This window comes from Hyperolius riggenbachi, chromosome 6 (genome assembly GCF_040937935.1).
Source record: "Hyperolius riggenbachi isolate aHypRig1 chromosome 6, aHypRig1.pri, whole genome shotgun sequence".
Lineage (NCBI taxonomy): Eukaryota > Metazoa > Chordata > Amphibia > Anura > Hyperoliidae > Hyperolius > Hyperolius riggenbachi.
In genome coordinates this window covers 171,241,721-171,269,537 of record NC_090651.1, presented here as the reverse complement: position 1 = coordinate 171,269,537, position 27,817 = coordinate 171,241,721, and the positions used below count along the sequence as shown (strand labels likewise).

At 44.9% G+C, this 27,817-nt stretch overlaps 1 protein-coding gene across 2 annotated transcripts in view; it reads right to left on the bottom strand.

Annotated features, from left to right (window-relative positions):
* The window catches only part of SLC25A17 (solute carrier family 25 member 17), a 271,719-nt gene that overhangs the window by 160,450 nt on the left and 83,452 nt on the right, over window positions 1–27,817 (bottom strand). For both annotated transcript variants that reach the window (XM_068240216.1, XM_068240215.1), the window contains one exon: window positions 23,956–24,022. In XM_068240216.1, the coding sequence (XP_068096317.1) occupies window positions 23,956–24,022 (67 nt within the window). The remainder of the gene's footprint in view (window positions 1–23,955; window positions 24,023–27,817) is intronic.

Below are 27,817 nucleotides of genomic sequence, written 5' to 3'. Positions count from 1 at the left end.
GGTGCATACATTTGGGCACCACAAAAAAGAAATTAAATCAATATTTAGTAGATCCTCTTTTTGCAGAAATTACAGCCTCTAAACGCTTCCTGTAGGTTCCAATGAGAGTCTGGATTCTGCTTGAAAGTACTTTGGGAAGTTAAACATTAATTGGGGAGCGCAAGAAGATATAGAGGTATCAGTAGCAATCCTACCTAAGGGCGCAGGGGGGCGTGGCGCACCGGTTGCCAGACAGCCAGGGGGGTGTCGCCACGACCCCCCTACACCTGACTAAGGAGGGGAAGAGCAGCGCTAGGAGGAGGGGTGACAGCAGGGATAGCGGCGGGGAGGGGGGAAATATCCCCCCCCTCCCTCACCTGGGTCCCCCTCCTTCTGTCTCTCTTCTCCCCCCAAAAATGCGGGCAGCGGGCCGGGGGCAGCGAGCAGGTTGGCGCGGAGAATACTCACGTTACTTCCGCGTATCAGCCTGGAACGCTGCGTCGCCATCACTTGCCTCTTCTGCGCCTCCACCTGCACAATTATGTGAATTTTCTGGGGAAAGGGTCACCAAAACTTGGGTCCACTGTCTTTGCGTTGCACTTTTAAAGGGAACCCGAGGTGAGAATAATATTGAGGCTGCCATATTTATCTCCTTTTAAGCAATACCAGTTGCCTGGCTGCCGTGCTGGTCCTCTGCCTCTAATTCTTTCAACCACAGACCCTGAACAAGCATGCTTGTTTCTGGTGTGATTCAGTTCACTACTGCAGCCAAATAGATCAGCAGGGCAACTAGTATTGTTTAAAAGGAAATAAATATGGCAGCCTCCATATCACTCTCACCCGGGTTCACGTCAAATTACAGTTAGCTCCGCCCTCATCCGGTCATGGCCACGTCGCATGTTATAGCGCCACCCATTTTTGCCCCTTTACTTTTTGGGGGGGGGGGGGTGTCTTATAATACCCAGCACCGGGTGTCAAATGCCCTAGGTACGCCACTGAGAGGTATCTGACACCCTTATCAGGGGAGCCGCTTTCCATATAAAAAGACATAAGCATAGAAAAGACTATGGAGAGCGTCTGCTAGCAAATATCACAAAAGTTTATTGAATCAAAATGCAGTCACATAAAACCCCCTTATCCCCCCCAAAATACACAGCCCTGTATAGCTAGATGTCAGCTGACCATACACAGTGAACCACACATAACAGCAAAGCAATCATACTCAACTTGTCTTGACAGACTTAAAGTGGCCACACACCATACAATTTTTTAAATATCTGTTCAATTTAAGAATTGCAATCAATTTTTCTGACTGATTGTAACATTTCAAAAATATGACCAATTTACCACACACCTATGTTCAATTTTTTTCCCCAATCATCATAAAAATGATTGGATACTCTGACAAAATTGCTAGGGTGTGTATATTAATAAATTGGCAATCTAACACACACCATACAATCTTTAGAAAGATTGAAGAAAAATATCTGGCATTCCGGATCGATAAAAATCGAAGAAAACGGGAAATCCGATCGGATTTTTTAGTCGGATGAAAAAAAAAGCTTCCGATTTTTTCGGGAAATCCGATCGTTTTTATCGAATTACTGTAAAATCAGATCATTTTATTGTCTCGTGTGTCGCCACCTTTAGTGGGTGCTCCACAATACAAATCTGAGTTGAGTTAATAGATGCTTCAAATCCACAGCCCAGATGCTGCAACATACATCCTCTGTGATTCTTGATCTGCCACACTGTAAAGCTGATTCAGTATACTGACACTGTCCGCTTGAAGACTGTTTATAGTCTATGATAGATGTAAGGTGCGATTACACCGCTCACCAGGCATCCCCCTCAATTGAATTCACTTAAGATAACATAGCCTTGGGCACACCTCGCTACAGTGCCCTGATATACTACAGTGCGTTGTAGTATATCCATCTCCATTCCTCCATCTGACATACTTCACACTCATACACTCAACTCCCACACACATCTACTGCATTCATTGCATCACAACTGTCTCCACTATTATACAACATATCCATCTCTCCTCTCTCATCTAACATCTTCCACACTCATACCTTCAACTCCCACTCACGTCTACCACATTCATCACTCGTTCCCTGTCTTATGTGTCTGCCCCCATCTCTACCAAGGGTATATCTCAGATCACTCGATCAATTAAGCCCTGCCCCTCTAAGTGCACTTAGATGGACACCTCTCTTTAACTCACACCAAAGATTTTTAATTATATTCTGGTCTGGGGACTGAGATGGCCATTCCACAACATTGTACTTGTTCCTCTGCATAAATGCCTTAGTGAGTTTTGAGCAGTGTTTAGGTTCGTTGTCTTGTTGAAAGATTCAGCCCCTGCGCAGCTTCAGCTTTGTCACGGATTCCTGCACATTGTTCTCCAGAATCTGCTGATACTGAGTGGAATCCATGCATCCCTCAACTTTGACAAGATTCCCAGTCCCTGCGCTGGCCACACAGCCCCACAGCATGATGGAATCACCACCATATTTTACTGTAGGTACCAAGTTTTTTTCTTGAAATGCTGTGTTGTTTTTCCTGCATGCATAACGCCCCTTGTTATGCCCAAATAACTAAATTTTAGTTTCAGCACTCCACAGCACATTATTCCAACATGAAGCTGGCTTGTTCAAATGTGCTTTAGCATACCTCAAGCGGCTCTGTTTGTGCTGTGGGCGGAGAAAAAGGCTTCATCTGCATACAGCATCTCCTTGTGTAAAGTGCGCCGAATAGTTGAACGATGCACAGTGGCTCCATCTGCAGCAAGGAGATGTTGTAGGTATTTGGTGCTGGTCTGTGGGTTTACTCTGACTGTTCTCACGATTCATCGCTTCTGTTTATCTGAGATTTTTCTTGGTCTGCCACTTCGAGCCTTAACTTGAACTGAGCCTGTGATCTTCCATTTCCTCAATAGGTTTCTAACTGTGGAAAAAGACAGCTGAAATCTCTGCAACAGCGTTCTGTATCCTTCCCCTAAGGCTGGTTTCACAGTGGGACATTACAGGCGCACGTTAGAGCAGCCTGTAGCGCAGCCCACCGCACAGCAATGAAAAATCAATGGGCTGTTCACAGTGCCCACGTTGCGTTACTTAGTAACGCTGCGACATTAGACAACGTACTGCATGCAGTACTTTATAAGCGGCAGAGCCGCGTTAGACTGCTTGCACATGCTCAGTAACGTTGGGGAGGAGCGGAGAGCGGCCAGGCACATGGCTAATTAATATTCACTGCACTCAGTGACGTGCAGTGTTTACTTCCTGAAGTGGCCGCTCTGTGTGGCGATTGGCCGGGCGGGACCACGTGATGCCGCATGTGTCCAAGAGTACGCATCACAGCATCACGGACGCCAGAGTGAGCTGCACAACGCGGCTCACTCTGACGTCCACAGCAGAGAGCACCAGGCTTTGCGTTAGGGGCACGTTATGCGACCATAACGTTCCCTAAACCCAACGTCCTGGTGTGAAACCAGCATAAACCATGATGGTTAACAATCTTTGTCTTCAGATCATTTGAGAGTTGTTGTGAGACCCCCATGTTGCTACTCTTCAGTGAAATTGAAAAGAGGAGGGAAACTTACAATTGACCCTCTTAAATATGATTTCTTATAATTGGATTCACCTGTGTATGTACAGTGGTTTGCAAAAGTATTCGGCCCCCTTGAAGTTTTCCACATTTTGTCATATTACTGCCATGAACATGAATCAATTTTATTGCAATTCCACGTGAATGACCAAACCAAAGTGGTGTATACGTGAGAAGTGGAACGAAAATCATACATGATTCCAAACATAACAAAAAAAATAACTGCAAAGTGTGGTGTGCGTAATTATTCAGCCCCCTGAGTCAATACTTTGCAGAACCACCTTTTGCTGCAATTACAGCTGCCAGTCTTTTAGGGTGTGTCTCTACCAGCTTTCCCTGCCATTGTCCGCCGGCGGGGATTGAGAGGGCGGGAGTCGAGCGGCTTGATCGGGCCAGCTGAATATTATCAGCTAGCCGATACACGGTACAGAAACGTACCGTGTATCCCCAGCATAAGGCTACAACTACAACCAACCAGAACAATCGGATTACTGTGGATGGCAGAGATTTAAACTGGATTGAAATCCTCCATGAAGCCTACCATTCCTGTACACACCAAGCCTTCTAACAGCTGACCTGAAACAAGACCTTCAACCTCTCTGTGATTGTCCTCGTTCCACCCTGTGAGTAATCCTTTATCCATTATCCAAGGCATATGCACCAAGTGACTATCTTCCACATTTAATTTATCATCTAACTTTAAAACTGTGAAGAAACGTGGAAAAGCCGCCGCATGGACGCAGGATAAGGCGGCTGTTTCCACGGCTGGCATAGCGGAACGCGGAGAAACCGCCGCGTCTGACGCGGCGGTTTGTATGCATAGGCCTGCTTCTCACAGTAAGGCGGAATGCGGAGGAAACGCCGCACGCTCAGACAGCGTGGCGGCGGATTCCGCATCCCATACAGCAACAACATTACAACACATGACTGGTGTGGCTGGGACTGATAGTCCACACTGGTTTAGGAGGACGCGTGCGCGCGCAGAGAGGCAGGGCCTTTATGGCAGTCAGAGGAGGGTCAGCTGACCAGGCCGGTCAGCTGACAAATGCAGCGACTTTCATTGGTCCAGCACTTAAGGGAGGCGCTGGAGAGCACTGGTGTATATATACTGGATGCTGGTCATTTCTCTGGCGTCTGGCGTTGCGATCACTAGGTGGTAGCACTCAGACCTTGTCAGTATCTGTGTTCTAGCATAGTTTTCAAGGTGTTGACGATCACGGACCTCACACCTTAGCGTTAGGAATATTGAATTGTATTATCTGTTATGACCTTCTGCCTGCCTGACTATCCTCCTGAACTCTGATTCTGTACCTTGCTATTTCTGATATCTTGTTGCCAAACTCTGCTCGTTCCTGGACTCTGTATTTGCCTCCTGCTTCTGTACCCTGCTATTTCTGATACTCCGTTGCCAAACCCTGCCTGTTCATTGGATTCCGTATCTGTCTCCTGAATCTGTACCTTGTCTGTCTGTGTGTTAACGACCTGGCTTGCCCGACCTCGAGAACTGGCCTTACTGTTAGAGGCAGTTCCCAGACCTGTTAGTGACACCCTCTCACTGGTGTCACTCACGCTCTGTCCTTCCTACTCTCAGCCTAGCTCCTCCCCCGGGAGAGTCTAGGCCTCCGGAAGGAACATTCTCCTGTGCAGTACTCTCCGTATTGCTGTTGCACTTAACACTCACTTGTTATCTCAGGTGTCCAGAGGTTAGTAGATATATCTGATTATCGGTGATACTGCAGATCATCAATAATCGGGTATATTCTGTATTCTCTGTGATACTGCAGTTCACCGGTAATCAGACCCTCTCTGTGTTACACCGATCGTTACAAAAACAAGGAACTTTACTTAAAATAAATCTATGATCCAACTCTGTGTAGGAAGAAAGCATTTTGCACAGACCCCCTTTGATCTCAGCATGATTCCAGAAGTAAAAGCTATCTAAACAAGTCTATTGTCTCTAATGTCAACATACAAATACTCATCAAAGGATCTTCTCTCTGCCTGCCCTCCCAAGAAACAATTACAAATTAACACCTAACTAGCTCTCCTCTTAAAATCCTTTGGGATACTCAGGAAAAGCAGAAGGGGGCGGAGAGGCAGTGGATCCAAAAATAAACACCAGGGAAGCAACACCAGGCAAAGGGTAACAAGTTTGACAGCGAAGTCTAAAAAACATAGCTGTCCCCAGGAAAGCTCAATCGCAGCCACACTCTGCAATGCCAGATCGATAAATAATAAGACTGCAACTATACATGACCTAATAGAGCTCTCTGATTTGACCTTTTTGACAGAGACCTGGCTTGGGAAACATGCAGGCCCAACTCTTGAAGCAACCGTGCCGACCAATTATTCAGTCTTGCACTGTGAGAGACAAGTCCGCAAGGGTGTGTGTGTGTGTGTGTGTGTGTGTGTGTGGGGGGGGGGGGGGGGGGGGTTGCCATATGCTTCAGATCCTCTTTGAACATAAGGCCCCTGGCCATAGGCCCCACTGAAACCTTTGAATGCCTGGCAGCCCAACTCTCAGCAGAGATAAAGATCAACATATTGCTCATATACCGCCCCCCCCCCCAGAAAATGGCTCAGCCTTTCTTAAAGAAATCTCTGAAGTCTTATCCTGCCTTACAGTGGAACACCCTAGATGGATCATCCTGGGAGATTTTAATGCATGGGTGGATGACCACAACTCACACCTAGGAAGTGAACTACTTCTCATAATGAGTGAACTGGATTTCTCTCAGGCCGTCAACCTCCCCACCCACAAGAAAGGGCACACCCTGGATCTTATATTTCATTCCGGACTTTTAATATCACACATGGATATAAACCCAGCGGTATGGTCAGACCACCACACCATCCACTTCTCTCTGACAGCACCAGAGATAAAACACAGAGGGAAAGAATTCATAAAATACCATTCTTTGAAAGATGTCTCACCCCAGCACGTTCAGAATATCCTCAACTTCGACGCATTAATCAATCATTGCGCAGACCCAGACTCCATGGTCCTGATGTACAACCATGCAGTGTCATCTGCCTATGATGCCCTTGCTCCAGTTCACATTAAACGGTCTACACCACTTCACCATGCACGGTGGTTTGACAGCTCACTAAAGGACCTAAAGAAAGAAGTGCGCAGACTAGAAAGGAAGTGGTGAAAATCTCAGAATTCAAAAGATAAACACACCCTTGTCTCTCACCTGGAAAGCTACCAAAATGCGAGCACCAATAAAAAAATCCTCCTACCTATCACAGGAGATCGCAAAGGCCGCCAACAGGCCAGCCCAAATATTCCGCACAGTTGATAGACTCTGTAACCCATCCTGTCTAAACTCTACTATAACTCCCTCAAAGGAGCTATGTGAGAAATTTGCTTGCTACTTTGCTGACAAAGTATCCTCTATTTGGTCTCTCATTCAGTCCACAGCACCTAAGACTTATTAAACTCCTGGAAATAGTTGCAAGAACAACCTAACACCCTGGACTGACTTCAAAAGTATTAGTGAGTAAGAGATCTCAGACATCCTCCGTCGCCTCCGCCAGACAACCTGCAACCTGGACCAACTAAACATATGCTGAAATGCCCTGACCCGCTTGGTCCAGCATTTCACAAAATAGTAAATTGCTCTCTGCAAGCAGGGAAGGTTTCCTACCTCTCTAAAAGAAGGAATCATCAAGCCCCTTCTTAAAAAAACCTTCCATGGATCCAGATGCAATGAGCAACTACAGACCTGTCTCCAACCTCCCCTTCTTAGGTAAAGTTATTGAAAAGGCTGTCTATCTGCAACTTGAAACCAGGCTGTCAGTAAACAACATACTGGACCCTCTACAATCTGGCTTTAAGAAACACCACAGCTGTGAAACAGCCCTCATCCAAGTCTGCAACGATCTGCTCATGGAAAGGGACAGAGGGGAATGCTCCATCCTAATCCTGTTGGATCTCTCAGCGGCTTTTGATACAGTTGACCATGAAATCCTGCTTAACAGACTGCAGGAGTACTGTGGCATCAGTGGATCAGTCCTCCAGTGGTTCAGATCATTCCTGACTGACAGAACACAGAGAGTATCCCTAGGACCTATAATGTCCAAACCTGCACCTCTACAATTCGGAGTGCCACAAGGATCAATCCTATCCCCTCTGCTGTTTGCAATCTACATGTTGCCACTCGGTACACTTATCCAATGACATGGCTTGACATACCACTGCTACGCTGAAGACACACAGCTATACCTGTCCTTCAAACCCGGGGGAACAGACCCTACTCCAAAAATAAACTCTTGCTTACCTGAGCTACAGGCATGAATGAATGATAACTGGTTGAAACTGAATGCTGACAAAACTGAGGTCCTTTTTGTCCAAAGCCAGCGCTCGCCATCAAAACAGCTCTATCCTAAAGCAATACCAATCAGGATTGGGAATTCGGACATAAACAGCTCCAATCTTGTGCGCAGCCTTGGCGTACTAATCGATGGGGAATTGAGTTTCAGAAACCAAATTTCATCTGTAGTTAAATCTTCCTACTTTCATCTGAAGAACATTGCAAAGATTAAACATCTGATTCCCCCAGAGGATCTTCCAACCCTAGTTCACGCCTTCATCACATCACGGCTGGACTACTGCAATGCCCTTTATGCTGGCTTCCTCAAAAAAGACCTGCGTCGCCTGCAATTAGTGCAGAATGCTGCTGCCAGATTGCTAACAAACCAGCCTCATCACTGTCACATTACAACAATCCTTCGCTCACTGCACTGGCTACCAGTAGAATGGAGAATACTCTTCAAGATTGGACTGCTGACATTCAAATCCCTGCACAATCTGGGCCCTGGATACATGAAGGACTTGCTGAAGCTGCACCACACCTCTCACAACCTCAGATTAGCAAGTTCTATAAACTTGGTCACTCCCAGAGTGCACCTCAAAAAATCTGGAGACAGAGCCTTCTGTCATGCTGCCCCTACTCTTTGGAACTCCCTGCCACACCCAGTAAAGACAGCACCATCCCTGGAGCTTTTCAAATTCAGACTAAAAAGCCACCTGTTTAGCCTGGCATTTCCGGACTTATAAAATTCTTACTCTGTACCACGATGGTCTGAGCCATGCTTATGCGCTTTGAGTCCTACGGGAGAAAAGCTCTTTACAAATGTTATTTGTTGTTGTTGTTGGACTTTGACTGGGCCATTCTAACACATGGATATGTTTTGTTTTAAACCATTCCAATGTTGCCCTGGCTTTATGTTTAGGGTCGTTGTTCTGCTGGAAGGTGAACCTCTGCCCCAGTCTCAAGTCTGCAGTTTTCAGACTCCAAGAGGTTTTCATCCAAGATTGCCCTGTATTTGGCTCCATCCATCTTCCCATCAACTCTGACCAGCTTCCCTGTCCCTGCTGAAGAGAAGCACCCCAGAACATGATGCTGCCACCACCATATTTGACAGTGGGGATGGTGTGTTCAGAGTTATGTGCAGTGTTAGTTTTTCGCCACACATAGGGATTTGCATTTTGGCCAAAAAGTTCCATTTTGGTCTCATCTGACCAGAGCACCTTCATCCACATGTTTGCTGTGTCCCCCACATGGCTTGTGGCAAACTGCAAACGGGACTTTCTTTTAACAATGGATTTCTTCTTGCCACTTAAAGGCCAGCTTTGTGCAGTGCATGACTAATAGTTGTCCTATGGACAGATTCCCCCACCTGAGCTGTACATTTCTGCAGCTCGTCCAAAGTCACCATGGGCCTCTTGACTGCATTTTTGATCAGCACTCTCCTTGTTCGGCCTGTGAGTTCAGGTGGACGTCCTTGTCTTGGTAGGTTTACAGTTGTGCGATACTCCTTTCATTTCTGACTGATCGCTTGAACAGTGCTCTGTGGGATGTTCAAGGCTTTGGAAATCTTTTTGTAGCCTAAGCCTGCATTAAATTTCTCAATAACTTTTTCCCTGACCTGTCTGGTGTGTTCTTTGGACTTCATGATGTTGTTGCTCACAATATTCTCTTAAGACAACCTCTGAGGCTGTCACAGAGCAGCTGTATTTGTACTGACATTAGATTACACACAGGTGCACTCTATTTAGTCATTAGCACTCATCAGGCAATGTTTATGGGCAACTGACTGCACTCAGACCAAAGGGCGCTGAATAATTACACACACCCCACTTTGCAGTTATTTATTTGTAAAAAAAATGTTTGGAATGATGTATGATTTTCGTTCCACTTCTAACGTGTACACCACTTTGTATTGGTCTTTCATGTGGAATTCCAATAAAATTGATTCATGTTTGTGGCAGTAATATGACAAAATGTGGAAAAATTCAAGGGGGCGGAATACTTTTGCAAACTACTGTAGGTCAGGGGTCACTGAGCTTACCAAGCCAATTTGAGTTCCAATAATTAGTTCTAAAGGTTTTGGAATCAATAAAATAAAGTGCCCAGATTTATGCACATGCCTAATTTTATTTAAACAATTATTGTACACTTTCTGTAAATGCAATAAAATTAATTTCACTTCTCAAATATCACTGTGTGTGTCTCCTATATGATATATTTAACTGACATTTTTTATCGTAACAACCAACAATTTATACAGGAAAATCATTACTATTAACAACGTTGCCCAAACTTTCACATCCCACTGTAGCAGAGCGTGTAGAGAAGGGCATTGAAAGGTATTTTGAAACTAATAATACCAAAGACATGTCACCAATGTCACTATGAGCTTCACATAAATGTGTAATTAGGGGGGTCTTTATTCAGGAGGGTAGCAGGAAAAAGCGAGAACAAGATGAAATGGTGGAAAATCCCTTGAGGAGATATGGAGATTGGAAATACTTCATAGAAGTTTGTCGTCTGCTGACGCTCTAGAGGCTCTGATGGCTGAAAAAGAGAAGCTTATGTCTCTGCTATTCTACAGGGCACGATTTGTGGCACAATGTTGCAAAAGACATCATTATTAATATAGCAACAAATGTAATGGCCTATTGGCTAGAGCACTCAGGACACAGCAGACGATGGATTATGTCCGCATATTAACGAACACCATAGAACGGCCTACATACCTGCTGCGTTTAGAGAATTCTATGATACACTATATAATATATGGCCGAGAGCCCTAAGGGTAACTCGACCTGATTATTTAGATAAAATTCGAGATTTTATAGCGAAGTCTCACTTACCGCCCCTATCGGAGGAGGTGAAAGACATGAAAGAACCGATTACCTTGGAGGAGCTAAAATTGGCTATGTCCCAGTCCCCTATGGGTAAAGCAACAGGCCCTGAATGTTTTTTGGCCAAGTATTACAAACAGTTTATGAGCCTTTTGCACCCGTACCTTCTGAATGCATATAATTTGATTGCAGACCCCAATCTACCCACGTCCTTTCCCGATGACATGCTACTTTCCTACATTACAGTTATTCATAAAACTGGCAAGGATGCTGCACTCTGCTCAAGCTATTGTCCCACATCCTTACTTAATTTTGACATAAAACGTAATGCTGAGATCTTGGCCAATAGACTGCCGCTTTACATGGGGAGGTTGATACATTATGACCAGGTGGGCTTTATCCCTATACGTGAGGCTAGGGGCAATTCCATTAGGATGATTCGAGCGGTGCACTGGGCACGGTCAAAGGCCTTACCTATGATGCTCCTATCTACGGATGCGGAGAAGGCTTTCGGCCTTGTCCAGTGGGATTTCATTCGGTGTACTTTGCAGCACATTGGCTTATCTAATTCCATGCTTAACTACATTGTGGCCCTGTATATGAGCCCTTCTGCCCGCATGAAGGTAAATGGGGAGTTGTCGGACCCATTCCGGATCTCAAATGGGACGCGGCAGGGGTGTCCACTCTCTCCGTTTATCTTTGCGCTTATCCTGGAACCTCTTTTGTGCTCTATAAGAGCGAATGAGGATATCCAGGGACTTAGGCTACCATCTGCGGAACATAAATCTGCTGCATATGCAGATGACTTATTATTCTATATTACGAATCCACACATTTCCCTTCTCAGTTTGTTAAAAGAGTTTTCTACTTATGGTCAGCTATCCAATTTTAAAATCAATTATAATAAGTGTGAGGCAATGAGTGTCAATTTAGACCCAGAAGTGAAAAAGATGCTTGAGGAAAATTTCAAATTCAAATGGGGTTTAAAAGCGCTGACATATCTGGGTATTAAGATACCTTATAATCATACTGATATATTTACCCTCAATTACAAATCATTGCTAGCGGAGGCAAAAGCTGATCTAAAGAGATGGGACGTAGCAAAGTTCACCTGGTTTGGACATGTGAATATCATAAAAATGAATTTGGTCCCTCGGTTTCTCTATGTGTTCCATGTTCCAGACTTTTCCTGTGATGGCCCATTCTTTATATTACAAGGAAATTAGACTTTGTTTCCAACATCTCATCTGGCAGAATAGACCACCGAGACTTCACTATTCTATAACCACCTTACCTAAAGAAAAGGGTGGCTTGGCTGTCCCTAACTTGCAGCTCTGGTGTTTGTACCTTGCATCACTTGTATGTCTGCACTTTATCTGATGAAGGGGACCCTCCGCGGCCCCGAAACAATTGTCATGTTGTGCATACAATAAACTGCTTGATTATTGATACTGGTGTGCCAGCCGAACTTGAATTGCTGATACTGGACTGATGTTGCTTCTGCATCAAGGCTGAGCGCCCAACACCCACGGCAAGGTGTGCCTATCCACAACCAGATATTGCACTGTAACTTGCAGCTCTATCACACTGCAGTTATCTTGGCACCAATAATTGATTGGCACTGTCATGGAAAGTATAAACAATGGGCCTTGATGGAACATGATATAGTAAACCCCTCCTTATTACACTTGGCCTGGGCAAAAGATAAATCGGTAGCAGCTGATATAACATATCCAGTAGCAGCATATACTCTTCGGCTATTTTTAAAATGTAGGAACTTGGCTTCTTTGCCCTATTGGCCCTCCCCTATGCTACTGCTCCTAGATAATCCCCTATTTCCACCAGGTATGCATAGGCAGGTCTATGCACACTGGAGAGCAGCATATACAGGGTCGGACTGGGACCCTGGGGGCCCACCAGAGAAATGTCAACCTGGGGCCCACACATCCCATTACTGCGGTGAAAAAAGGAGCATGACCATGCATTGGAAGGTGGGCGTGGTCATGATGTATCATGGACAGGGCCAAATGTACATGAACTTAGCAGAATTGTAATTAAGAAACACTGTTACCCAGTAAAACTTTGCATAGAGTCCCTTTTTAATATAAAGTAATGTCCTAGTTACCATACATATGACATGGATTGACATGGTCAGTGACAAGACTATGTCAATTAATCTAAGTCAATAAATTTAAGACTCTAAGTCAATCTAAAATCAATTACCTGGTGGGTGGGCTAATATCAATTACCTGGAGGGTGGGTGGGCTAATATCAAATACCTGGAGGGTGGGTGTTCTAATATCAATTACCTGGAGGGAGGGTGGGAGGGCTAATATCAATTACCTGGAGGGAGGGTGGGTGGGCTAATATCAATTACCTGGAGGGAGGGTGGGTGGGCTAATATCAATTACCTGGAGGGTGGGTGGGCTAATATCAATTACCTGGAGGGTGTATGGGCTAATATCAATTACCTGGAGGGTGTGTGGGCTAATATCAATTACCTGGAGGGTGTGTGGGCTAATATCAATTACCTGGAGGGTGTGTGGGCTAATATCGATTACCTGGAGGGTGGGTGGGCAAATATCAATAACCTGGAGGGTGGGTGCACTAATATCAATAACCTGAAGGGTGGGTGGGTGGGCTAATATCAATTACCTTGAGCTAATATCAATTACCTGGACGGCCAATATCAATTACCAGGAGGGCGGGTGGGCTAATATAAATTTCCTGGAGGGTGTATAGGCTAATATCAATTACCTGGAGGATGTATGGGCTGATATCAATTACTTGGAGAGTGGGTGGGCTAATATCAATAACCTGGAGGGTGGGTGTTTGGGTCGGCTAATATCAATTACCTGGAGGGTGGGTATTTGGGTGGACTAATATCAATTACCTGGAGGGAGGGCTAATATCAATTACCTGGCTGGCGGACTGGCTGCTGGCACGCTACTTGCAGAGCAGACACAGGTAAGTTTTGCAGTCTTGCAGACGCTGGGAGGGGGGCCAGACTCCTTTCTTCTCTCCCTCACCTCGCCCTCCCCCCCTCCCCCCCCCCTGTCAAGTGCGGCGGCAGAAGATTTAGCTACAGGCTCAGAGGTTCAGCAGATGCTAAAGCTCCAGCCGCCTGGTCCAAGCTGTCTTCTTCTCTGCCGTTCGCACTGAATCAGGAAGTAGTGCGAGCAGCATTGCAGACTGCAGAGGAAAAGGAGACAATGTGGACCAGCCGGCTGGAGCTCTAGCGTCTGCTGGACCCCGGAGCCTGTAGCTAATACTTCTGCCGCCGCGCTTGACAGGAGGGGACCCCGAGGTAAGGGAAGGAGGGATCAGAGTTTGGACCCCCGGAGGCATGAAATTAAAAAAAAAAAATAATAATAATAATAATAAAAACTGTGGCAGAACTTAATGGGCCCTGGGCAGGGGCGTAGCTAGAAACCATGGGGCCCCATAGCAAAGTTTTGGCTGGGGGCCCTACCTAAAAAAATCTCAAGGGGAAAAATTACACCTACCAACTACCCTACTCGCAGGGGGCGGGGGGGGGGGGGGGGGAGAGTGGAGAGGCTCACACAAGCCTAAGTAAGGCAGGGTGGGTGATCTAATAAGTAAGCTTACATTTTGAAATGGCTTATGTACATAGGCGAAAGAGGTTAGTATTAGGCAGAGTAAAGAGGGAAGGTTAGTGTCAAGGTGGCCATTAACAATACAATTCTCCGGATGATCGACCATATGATTCGATCGTAATATCGATCGGAAACAATCATTCAAGATCACTAACAGAAGTAATGGTGCTAACCAATTTGATCAGACTGATGAAATTGATCCAGAAAATGTATCGATTCCATTAATCTGATCAAATTGCATAGAAGCTTTCATTCTGTTAGTGGGTCCGAACGATCATCTCCAAAAGATATTGCGATTACGAGATCGTCTGGAGAATTGTATCGCTAATGATCATTAGCAGAGCAGAGAAAAATAAATGCAATGCAGGTAGGTAATCCACACAAATAGTGGTGTTAAATGGATAGGACTTACTGCAATTCAGTGACAATAACTGCACAAAATAATCATAAATAACAAGTGCAAATGTGATAATCATAAACCAGGAATACAATAAACTGCATAACCTGAAAGTGCAAACAATACATTGTTGTAAACTAAAAAAAAAAAAAATACAAAAAGAGGGATGAATAGCGTATGAGAATTCTCCAGACAGGAAAGAGTGAAGTTAGGGAGTTGTGTGAACTACAAAATAGAGAAGAGCTGACAGCTATTTCAGGCTCAGCTCAGTGCTGGGACAGGAGAGTGTGTGCACGGAGGGGAGGGGGTGGGGGAAGAGTGTTGTCTGCAGAGGGAGAGATAACCTGCTGGCAATGGCAGTCCGTGGAGGAGGTGACATGTCTGTGCTGGCTGATTCAAACCATCCGCGCTGTTGCAGCTTTCTCTTCAATGCTGTGCATGAGGGAGGCGGGCCTCTTCCAGTAACCAGAGCAACTCCCATCTCTGTCTGCTGTAGAGGGGAGGGGTGGAGCCACGCCCACTTGCTGTGTTTCTCTGTTCAGCCGGAACTACTAATTGTCGGCTGGAGACAGAGAGCGCAGGGAGGCAGAAGGTTAAAGTAGTCCCTTTCACTTGCCTGCCTCTCTGCAACAATCTTCTGTGGGGGGGGGGGGGGGGGGGGATTTTACTTATGGAAATGGCCCAGCCAGGGCTGCATTAAAGAAAATATTACAACACAAGTAGCTACTAGTACAGGCGGCCCCCGTTATGGGCCCCATAGTTATCCCTACGCCACTGGCCCTAGGGCCCTCCGGAGACATAGAGGCGGGGCCTCCCGAGCAAAACGCTGGCACTTCGCTGGGCCAGTACGACGCTGAGCATATAGGCTATGTGCTGGCCAACTCCTGGAGAATGACAATTGGATGGATCTTGACCCTTTACAGGTACAGAGAAATAGTCCCCTGCTAGACAGTTGGCCCTTAATTCAATTTCAATATTTTTTACTTAAACAGGGGTCTAAGATAAAAATTATGGATAATATATCCTGGTTATGCGCTCCTCACTTCAAACCACAATAATACAAATAAACAATAATATTTAAAATATGCTAAAATTATCTCAATTAATATCACAATAGATGGATCGCCTTCTGTTATCTCCTGTGTGTGCCTCACAGTCCAATAATCATATATATAAAAAATCAAAATTGCGCTTAACACCCTTTCCACATATATCTGTCCTCAGATTAAGTTCAGTTCTTTCCAAAGTTCTGCAGAATTCACTTGGTCTTCATGTAATAAAACATTAAACGCTCACCAAAACTCGTGGCCGATCAGTTACAATCAGCTTGTCACACTTTTGGCCCAGCCAGTGTATCTCAGATTCCCCACTCTGCTTCAATTCCTCCACACATGTAAAGAGAGGTAAGGTACAGACACATAGCGTAATACTGCTTCATACATATACACGCTTATCCACCAGTGTGTCCCCCACTAGTAGTCCAGCATCACCCGGTGTGTCCTCCACCAAAATAATAATGCAAGCCTCTCACCAGATTGCCTGCGCTGACCAGCAGGGACCAGCATCAACAGCATGTGGCATCAGCCGAAGTTTTATCGATGTTTAAATCACTTGTCCTAAGACTCAGAAAGATCCCAACATAGCATAATTCCGTTTTATTTAAAAGAAGTTAAAAAGTAGTGCACTCACAATCTCCAAAACATCAATGCGCATTTAAAACAACGTGTAGCGTCTTCTGTGCTCCGTAAGCCACGCCCTACTAGTTTCGTAACTTGACTCATCAGAGGCTTGGCCTATCGGAGCAGCAAGACGCTATTTATTTGCTTTCCCTTCTCGTAATGCAGCCTTAAGCGCTGCATTCATTCGCCGCGCGCTGCCACCTGGCCGCGAGACCTAATCCTATTGGTTCATATCTTCCACTGAAAACTACATTTCCCAAAGCCCACTTGCGCGCTACCACCTGTCTTCAGAACCTAATCCTATTGGTCTGTGGTTTGTATTGCGAACTACACTACCCAGAAGTATTCTTTCTTCTTTTTTCCCTGTATTAAATGTTCTAAAATTAGGTGTGATGTATACTAAGGGTTGGATGTGGCACTGTGGAAGCTGCTCTACAGTTATGAGGGGCAGCTTTCTTACTGTTAATATCCAATTGGTATGTAGGAAAGTGTAATGCAGCTTTATGCAGTATTCATGAGCTGGTTAGAAAGTATTAAGTCCCCCTTTGGCTAAAAACCACAGTAGTTGGACATAGAACTCTGCCCGCTATTAACTCCTCCAGCTAGAAATGAGCTGATTAACAAAATTAGCAGAATCCACCGTTATTTTGGGAAGGATACTGTGTTTTTTTTACATATTATTATATATTTTTGAGAATAGTATGGTAGTGATAGCAAATTTTAAAAATCCCATTAATAGAAAGGTCTTGTAACAAAGGGGCTTAAACGGGAGGTTTGTTTGAGTAAGTCCCAGCGTATGCCATGGGCCAATAGTAGCAGGCTGTGTGGCCAATTGATAGTGCGTGCTTAAACCCTGCTGGTATTCTGGGTAATGTAGTTCGCAATACAAACCACAGACCAATAGGATTAGGTTCTGAAGACAGGTGGTAGCGCGCAAGTGGGCTTTGGGAAATGTAAAAAATGTAAAAAAAAACACAGTATCCTTCCCAAAATAACGGTGGATTCTGCTAATTTTGTTAATCAGCTCATTTCTAGCTGGAGGAGTAAATAGCGGGCAGAGTTCTATGTCCAACTACTGTGGTTTTTAGCCAGAGGGGGACTTAATACTTTCTAACCAGCTCATGAATACTGCATAAAGCTGCATTACACTTTCCTACATACCAATTGGATATTAACAGTAAGAAAGCTGCCCCTCATAACTGTAGAGCAGCTTCCACAGTGCCACATCCAACCCTTAGTATACATCACACCTAATTTTAGAACATTTAATACAGGGAAAAAAGAAGAAAGAATACTTCTGGGTAGTGTAGTTCGCAATACAAACCACAGACCAATAGGATTAGGTTCTGAAGACAGGTGGTAGCGCGCAAGTGGGCTTTTGGGAAATGTAGTTTTCAGTGGAAGATATGAACCAATAGGATTAGGTCCCGCGGCCAGGTGGCAGCGCGCGGCGAATGAATGCAGCGCTTAAGGCTGCATTACGAGAAGGGAAAGCAAATAAATAGCGTCTTGCTGCTCCGATAGGCCAAGCCCCTGATGAGTCAAGTGACGAAACTAGTAGGGCGTGGCTTACGGAGCACGGAAGACGCTACACGTTGTTTTAAATGCGCATTGATGTTTTGGAGATTGTGAGTGCACTACTTTTTAACTTCTTTTAAATAAAACGGAATTATGCTATGTTGGGATCTTTCTGAGTCTTAGGACAAGTGATTTAAACATCGATAAAACTTCGGCTGATGCCACATGCTGTTGTTGCTGGTCCCTGCTGGTCAGCGCAGGCAATCTGGTGAGAGGCTTGCATTATTATTTTGGTGGAGGACACACCTGGTGATGCTGGACTACTAGTGGGGGACACACTGGTGGATAAGCGTGTATATGTATGAAGCAGTATTACGCTATGTGTCTGTACCTTACCTCTCTTTACATGTGTGGAGGAATTGAAGCAGAGTGGGGAAACTGAGATACACTGGCTGGGCCAAAAGTGTGACAAGCTGATTGTAACTGATTGGCCACGAGTTTTGGTGAGCGTTTAATGTTTTATTACATGAAGACCAAGTGAATTCTGCAGAACTTTGGAAAGAACTGAACTTAATCTGAGGACAGATATATGTGGAGAGGGGTCTAAGATACAGTTGTCACGTAGAAACACAAAATTTGAAATTTTATGTTCTGGAAACGGATATATGCCGTGAGGCATATCCCAAATATATACCCCTTTGATAGATACCCAAGAGTCCGGTACTTCACTACGAACTAGGTGGGAAGCAGCCTTGGATAGAGAGTTCACCGATACCCAATGGCAAAAGATAACTCTATTGGCTCATAAAGCCTTGATAGCCACTCATATACAGGAGTCGGGATATAAACTACTTATACATTCGTATCGCGCTCCGGATAGACTCCACAGGATGTGCTCGAGTGTCAGTCCATTGTGTTGGCGATTTAGTATGGACACGGGGACGCTCCGGCATATTTTCTGGAACTGCCCGGCCTTAGCTGCTTATTGGGGATCGTTGAGATATATCATGTTTAAAATCACCTGGATTGACACATCTCCCGATCTGAAATATGATCTACTTCATAATATACCCAGTAGCTAGGAAAATATAAAAAATCTCTAAGCATTTGATTAATGCGGCCCGACTGCTCATAGCTCGTCACTGGAAGTCCACACAGGCCACCTCGGTAGGGGAGTGGCTGAGGGAGGTACAACATATTGGAAGGATGGAGTATCTAAGGTCAGGCCATACACGATCATAATATGCATTTAGAGTCTACATGGTTTCCTTGGCTTGAATATGAGGACTCGGAGGAATATAAACATTATGTGAATGACTGACTGATAGGGTGGTCTTTTCTGGGGCGAACTACTGATGAATATCAACCTGATTGAACATTGTGGTGTCTACTTGAACCTGGACTGCCTGGACTTTAGAGGAGGCCTTTAGAGGAGGCCCCAACCTCATTTCCATCCATCCCACTCACAAGCACATGCTCCCCCTACCCTGCGGTCTCTGGAATGCCAGATCCGTCCGCAATAAACTTACAGAGGTCCACAACCTCTTCCTCTCCAAATCCCTCACCATCCTCGCACTCACTGAGACATGGCTCACCCCCTCTGACTCTGCCGCAGAGGCTGCCCTCTCATACGGGGGGCTTCACCTCAGTCACACCCCCAGACCAGACAACAGGACCGGGGGAGGGGTGGGTCTGCTCCTCTCCCCATCCTGCACATTCAGTGTCCTCACTCTACCTTCCTCCCTACAATTCACATCATTTGAGGCCCACACTATCCGCCTCTACAATCCCCTCCCAGCCATTGTTGCAGTCTTATACCGCCCTCCGGGCTCCACACGACAATTTCTCGACAACCTTGCCTCCTGGCTCCCACACATCCTCTCCTCTGACCTTCCCACCATCATCCTCGGGGATTTCAATATACCCATCAATGAACTCAAGAACTCTGTTGCGACCCGGCTACTCACCATAGCCAACTCACATGGCCTAGTACAACACACCAACGCCCCCACTCACACTGCACGTCACACTCTCGACCTTATATTCACTAAATCCACCACCATTGCAGACCTCGACATCGCACCATTTCCACCCTTAGACCATTACCTTCTCGCCTTCAACCTCCTCACGGAAGGCACCTCCAAACTACCCGCCCACCCACCTGGTCGATGGCAGCGAGACCTACGCAAGCTCAACCCTGGCGTCCTTGCTGACTCCCTCCATGGCCTATCCTCCACTCTCCCCACCCTAACCTGTCCTAATCTTGCTGCAGCTCAGTATCACCAAATTCTCTCATCGGCCCTAGAGAAAGCTGCTCCACCAATATTCCGCCGCAACCGACCCCCTAACCCCCAGCCCTGGCGCACTACCCATACTCGCAACCTCCAGAGGGAAACACGCGCCACTGAACGAAAATGGCGGAAAACTCGACTAAACCAGGATTTCCTACAGTACAAGACTAACCTGCAGCAGTTCCACACTGCCCTTGCTCATGCGAAGCAGGAATACTTTACCAAGCTCATCGGAGCACAAGCTTCCAATCCCCGGCGTCTTTTTAGCACCTTCAACTCCCTGCTTAAACCCACCCCCCCACCTTCTGTTTCCTCCCTCTCTGCCACAGATTTAGCCACCCACTTCACCAACAAAATAGTCTCCATCCGTCAGAAAATATCCAATCTTCAATCTTCACCTCCCACCTGCTCACAACCTACTCCTTCTCCACCCTATCCTCCCCTCACCTCCTTCACTCCTACTACCACTGAGGAGGTCAACCACCTACTGCAGACTTCCCATACCACTACCTCCCCCCTTGACCCTATCCCTTCTGATCTACTTCAGCCTCACTTCACGGATCTGGCCCCAGTCCTCACTACCATGTTTAACCTCTCCCTATCCACAGGCACCTTCCCCTCAGACTTCAAGCAGGCCACTGTACTGCCTCTGCTCAAGAAACCCTCCCTCGACCCCTCGCTACCCTCCAACTACCGCCCGATCTCCCTCCTCCCCTTCGCCTCAAAACTCCTTGAGCGTCTGGTTCACAAACGCCTGACCCAGTACCTCAATGCCAACTCACTACTAGACCCACTGCAATCTGGATTTCGGCCTGCCCACTCAACCGAAACGGCTCTCACCAAAGTGGTCAATGACCTTGCCTTAGCTAAAGTTGAAGGTAAATACACCATTCTCCTCCTCCTTGACCTTTCAGCAGCTTTTGATACAGTAGATCATCCCCTACTCCTCCAGTCCCTCCAATCCATGGGCATTCACGATCTCGCCCTGACCTGGCTTTCATCCTACCTCTCCAACCGCTCCTTCACGACCTCCTTCAATGAGTCCTCGTCCACCCCCAACCACCTCTCAGTGGGAGTCCCCCAAGGCTCGGTCCTTGGCCCCCTACTGTTCTCCCTATACACATCTTCCATTGGCAAGGTTATCTCCTCCATGGGTTTTAACTATCATCTGTATGCAGATGACACCCAAATCTATCTCCACACCCCTGACATATCCACCACTACCATGGACAAGGTCTCCTCCTGCCTATCTGCCATCTCCTCCTGGATGTCCGCTAGGTTCCTAAAACTAAATCTAGACAAACGGAATTTATGATCTTCCCACCCCGGTCATCCCTGGACCTCCCAGATGTGCAGGTCACTGTTAACCTTACTACTATTCACCCTACCTCTCAAGCCCGCTGTCTGGGTGTCACCCTGGACTCCGCACTCTCCTTCACTCCCCACATCCAAAACCTCACAAAGTCCTGCAACTTCCACCTTCGTAACATCTGTAAGATTCGCCCTTTCCTGACCCCTGCCACCACCAAACTCCTCATCCATGCCCTCATAATTTCCCGCCTCGACTACTGCAATGCCCTTCTGTCTGGACTCCCTAAGACCCGAATAGCCCCACTGCAGTCCATCATGAATGCGGCTGCCAGAATTATCCACTCCTCCCATCGCTCCACCAGGGCGGCTCCCCTCCGTGAATCCCTCAACTGGCTTCCTATCCAGTCCAGAATCAGATTCAAGATATTGTGTCTGACCTACAAATCTATCCACAAAACCTGTCCAACCTACATTTCTGATCTTACTCAGAGATACACACCAAGCCGCTCACTCCGCTCCTCCAATGAACTTCGCCTGACCGTCCCCCGCATCACCCAGTCCCATGCACGCCTCCAAGACTTCTCAAGAGCCGCTCCGACACTATGGAACTCCCTACCTCCACCCATTAGGGCAGCCCCCTCCTTCAACACCTTCAAGAAGGCCCTCAAAACTCACCTTTTCACTCTTGCCTACCACCCCTCACAATTGCTCTAAACCCACAGCCGAACTCTGGTCCCCTACCTCTCGTGTCCCTACCTCTCCCTCTAGATTGTAAGCCTTTGGGCAGGGTCCTCACTCCTTTTGTGTCCTACCTGATCATGCACCTCTATTACTGTGCACCCATGCTATGCATTTGAGTGAACCTAACTTGCCTAACTCCATGCTCCCATCCAGTGACTGACTAAGCATTACCTTGTACTCATACTGTGCTGTGTGATCTGGTTTTCTTGTATTCCTGTATTGTCATATTGCTGTTTGTCACCCCTAAATATTGTCTGTAACCTAAATTAATGTCCAGCGCTGCGTAATATGTTGGCGCTTTATAAATACAACAAATAACAATAATAATAATAATATTGCTTTATTGTGCTGACAATAGGTGGGACATTTTTTTGCCTCCTTGTTTCTCCTTTTGAAATGAATATTTTTGAATTGAATTGTGAAATGAATATTTGATATGATGAACTAGCTCTGGAATGCCTCATATTTACTGCTGTTATTATTGTGTATCTGATAATACGTGTTAATATGTCTTATGTACTATTCTATTGAAAAATATTTTCTTGAAAAATAAAGAATCTTTAAAAAAGGAATTATATGGATTTCTGCACAAATTGGTCATAAAATGTGATCTGATCTTCATCTAAGTCACAACAATAGACAATCACAGTCTGCTTAAACTAATACCACACAAATAATTAAATGTTTCCATGTTTTTATTGAACACACCATGTAAACATTCACAGTGCAGGTGGAAAAGGTATGTGAACTCCTTGGATTTAATACCTAGTTGAACCTCCTTTGGCAGCAATAACTTAAACCAAAGGTTTCCTGTAGTTGCAGATCAGACGTGCACAACGGTCAGAAGTAATTTTTGACCATTCCTCTTTACAGAACAGTTTCATTTCAGCAATATTCTTTGGATGTCTGAACTCCATTCTTGTTGAGTGTTTTACATATCGTAGATTCGCTACTATGGATGTTAGCATGTGCCAGAGACTTTTGTAAGTCTTTAGCTGACACTCTAGGATTCTTCTTCACCTCACTGAGCATTCTGCGCTGTGCTCTTGCAGTTATCTTTACAAGACGGCCACTCCTAGGGAGAGCAGCAACAGTGCTGAACTTTCTCCGTTTATAAACAATTTGTCTTACTGTGGACTGATGAACTGCAAGGTTTTTTGAGATATTTTTATAACCCTTTCCAGCTTTATGTAATTGTAAGTTAACAATTCTTAATCGTAGGTCTTTTGAGATCTCCTTTGTGCATCATTCACATCAGGCAATGCTTCTTGGGAAAAGCAAACCCAAAACTGGTGTGTGTTTTTTATAGGGCAGGGTAGCTGTAACCAACACCTCCAATCTCATCTCATTGATTGGACTCCAGCTGGCTGAAACCTCACTCCAATTAGCTCTTGGAGATGTCTAGGGGTTCACATACCTTTTCCACCTGCAATCAGAATGTAAATCAGGGTGAGGAAAGATTTTACAATGGGCAAACACTGACTAAGTAATTTATAAATAAATATTGTGAAAAAATAAGCAATTTTATTAATTACATTATTTTCACACATATTTCCTCTTTAACTTCATTAACTTCCAAATTCATCTTGAATAGTGTGTTCTCTTTGGATAATAAGAAGTCAAATAAACTTAGGTGTTGACTTTATGTACTTACAGCCCTTCTTCCTTTACGATTTCCATTAGAACAGCTGGAGTTGTGCTGGACTTCCTGTTCTCATCCACTAAATTAAAACCATAAACAAATTGCATCAGGATATTGAGAGTGAAACTTTCTTAAAAAAATTAAATTAATTCAGTTCAATTTAGTTTTTAATCATTTATATTTAAAATGTTTTAAAGAAAGTGAAATGTTCTTTTAAAAAAATCAAATGAATTCAGTTCAATTAATTTTCAATCATTTCTATTTGAGATTTGGTCATATTGTAACAAGAAAGTGAGCTTCTAAAGGCCCTGTGCAACTTGTATAAAGAACGCCCAGAACTATAAACAATACAAACCAGTAACTACAGTTTAAAAAAAGAAAAGTACAGTGAGGAGAGGTGAATTCAGTTCAGTTTAAAAAGAAATTAGTTACATAGTTATTTGGGTTGAAAAAAGACATACGTCCATCAAGTTCACCCAGAAAACAAAGTACAATACCAGCCTGCTCCCTCACATATCCCTGTTGATCCAGAGGAAGACAAAAAAACCCTTACAAGGTATGGTCCAATTAGCCCCAAAACGTAAAAAAAATCCTACCCGACTCTAGATGGCAATCAGATAAAATCCCTGGATCAACACCACTGGGCATTACCTAGTAATTATAGCCATGGATGCCTTTCATTGCAAGGAAAGCATCTAAGCCTCCTGTAAATGCAGATATAGAATTTGCCATAAGTACTTCCTGTGGCAATGCATTCCACATCTTAATCACTCTTACTGTAAGGAACCCTTTCCTAAATAAATGGCTAAAACATTTTTCCTCCGTGCGCAGATCATGTCCTGTAGTGAAAGCCTAGGGATAAAAAGCTCATCTGCAAAGCTTTTATATTGCCCTCTGATGTATTTATACATGTTAATTAGATCCCCTCTAAGGCATCTTTTCTCTAGACTAAATAAACCCAGTTTATCTAACCTTTCTTGGTAAGTGAGACCTTCTATCCCTCATATCAATTTTGTTGCCCGTCTCTGCACCTGCTCTAAAACTGCAATATCTTTTCTGTAATGTGGTGCTCAGAACTGAATTCCATATTCCAGATGTGGCCTTACTATAGAGTTAAACGGGCAATATTATGCTAGCATCTCGAGTTTTTATTTCCCTTTTAATGCATCCCAAAATTTTATTAGCTTTAGCTGCAGTGGCTTGGCATTGAATACAATTATTTAACTTGTTGTCGATGAGTACTCCTAAGTCCTTCTCCAAGTTTGATGTCCCCATCTGTATCCCATTTATTTTGTATGGTGCTAGACCATTGGTATGACCAAAATGCATGACTTTACATTTTTCAACATTGAATTTCATCTGCCATTTATGTGCCCATATAGCCAACCTATCCAGATCCTGTTGCAATATGTCCACTATCTTCCTGAGAGTTGATGATTCTGCACAATTTTGTATCATCTGCAAAAATAGCAACATTGCTTTCTACTGCATCTTCTAGATCATTAATAAATAAATTGAAGAGCGCTGGACCCAGTACTGACCCCTGTGGGACCCCACTGTTAACAGTCACCCATTTTGAATATGATCTATTGACCACAACTCTTTGTTTTCTGTCCATTAGCCAGTTCCCTATCCATGCACACAGACTCTTCCCAGTCCTTGTATCCTCAACTTTTACAACAGACTTTTGTGGGGAACAATGTCGAAAGCCTTTGCAAAGCTTAATTATATCACATCTAAAGCATTCCCAACATTCACATTAGCGTTCACTACCTCATAAAAGCTGAGCATGTTAGTCAAACAGGACCTGTCTTTAGTAAACCCATGCTGATGCTGAGAAATAAGATTATTTTCTACTATGAAGTATTGTATAGTATCTTTTAGTAACCCCTCAAATAGTTTGCATACAACTGATGTTAAGCTTACAGGTCTATAATTTCCTGCATCTGATTTGTTGCCCTTCATAAATAATGCGAAAACTTGGGCTGCACGCCAATCTACTGGAACTCTGCCAGTTGAAAGAGAGTCACAAAAGATACTATAAAAGGTTTATCGATAACTGAACTTAATTCTCTTAGGACCCAAGGATGCATGCCATCCGGGCCAGGTGCCTCGTCTATTTTTAATTGACTTAGCCTTGCCTTCACTTCTTCCTGCGTTAAGTATTTAATATTACAATTGGAAGATCGAGACTCTTCTGCAACTGTAATTTGCAACAGTGATGTTTCCCTTGTGAAAACAGAAGCAAAGAAAGCATTTAATAACTCTGCCTTACCTTGGTCATCCACCATTGAGTTCCCACCCTCAACCTTTAGGAGTCCAATACAGTCACCCTTTCTTTTTTTAGAGTTGATGTACTTGTAAAAACTTCTTTGGGTTAGATGTGATATCGCTAGCGATTTGATTTTCAGCTTCAATCTTTGCCAGCCTAATTTATTTTTTACAACTTTTATTGCACTGCTTATAATTGCTTAATGCAGCCTTAGTCCCCTCCTGTTTTAGGACCTTATATGCATTATTTTTCCACTTCATTTTATCTCTAACCTTTTACATTCATCCATAGAGGCCTTTTTTTTTATTCCTAGATGCTTTGTTTCCATATAGGATATATTTACTACAATATTGATTGAGAATAGTGTTGGGCGAACAGTGTTCGCCACTGTTCGGGTTCTGCAGAACATCACCCTGTTCGGGTGATGTTCGAGTTCGGCCGAACACCTGATGGTGTTCGGCCAAACCGTTCGGCCACATGGCCGAACGTTCCCCGTGGTTCGGACCCGAACGCGCTCTGATTGGCCGAACTGTCACGTGGTTCGGGTAAATAAATACCCGAACCACGTCATATCTCCGCCATTTGTCTGTGGGTTTAGCTTTGGGTAGGCAGGCAGGGTAGTTCGCGCTCCAGCCACGCTAGCCAGGGTCCCCCCAGTCATTGTGTCGCTGCTGGGAATAGTAGTACACCGCTCGCTCAGCCACACTATATAGCATTCTGTTTACTGCCACTCTGTGTACCTCGCTCAGCCACACTATATAGCATTCTGTTTACTGTTCTGTGTCTGCTGGGAATAGTAGTACACCGCTCGCTCAGCCACATTATATAGCATTCTGTTTACTGCCACTCTGCGTACCTCGCTCAGCCACACTATATAGCATTCTGTTTACTGCCACTCTGTGTCTGCTGGGAATAGTAGTACACCGCTCACCCGCCACTGTATAGCATTGTGCTCTGCGTCGCTGCTAGGAATAGTGTTACACCGCTCACCCGCCACTGTATAGCATTGTGCTCTGTGTCGCTGCTGGGAATAGTGGTACACCGCTCAGCCACACTATATAGCATTCCGTTTACTGTTCTGTGTCTGCTGGGAATAGTAGTACACCGCTCGCTCAGCCACACTATATAGCATTCTGTTTACTGCCACTCTGTGTACCTCGCTCAGCCACACTATATAGCATTGTGTTTACTGCCACTCTGTGTCTGCTGGGAACAGTAGTACACCGCTCGCTCAGCCACACTATATAGCATTGTGTTTACTGCCACTCTGTGTCTGCTGGGAACAGTAGTACACTGCCGCTCACTCAGTCACCCCATTACTATATAGCATTGCTGGGATCTGTAGTACTCTGCTCACCCACCCATACCATTGTACTGCCAGTCACTGTGTATATTGCTGGGATCTGTAGTACTTCACTCACCGTCAACCACTATATAGCATTGCGTACTCTGCCAGTCAGTGTGTATATTGCTGGGATCAGTAATACTCCACTCAACGTCAACCACTATATGAGCTCACCATGAGTTCCTCAGAGACCTCCGCTGTGAGCAGCACTCCCAACAACAGCAACAGCCAACGCCCCACGCAAGCTATAACATCCA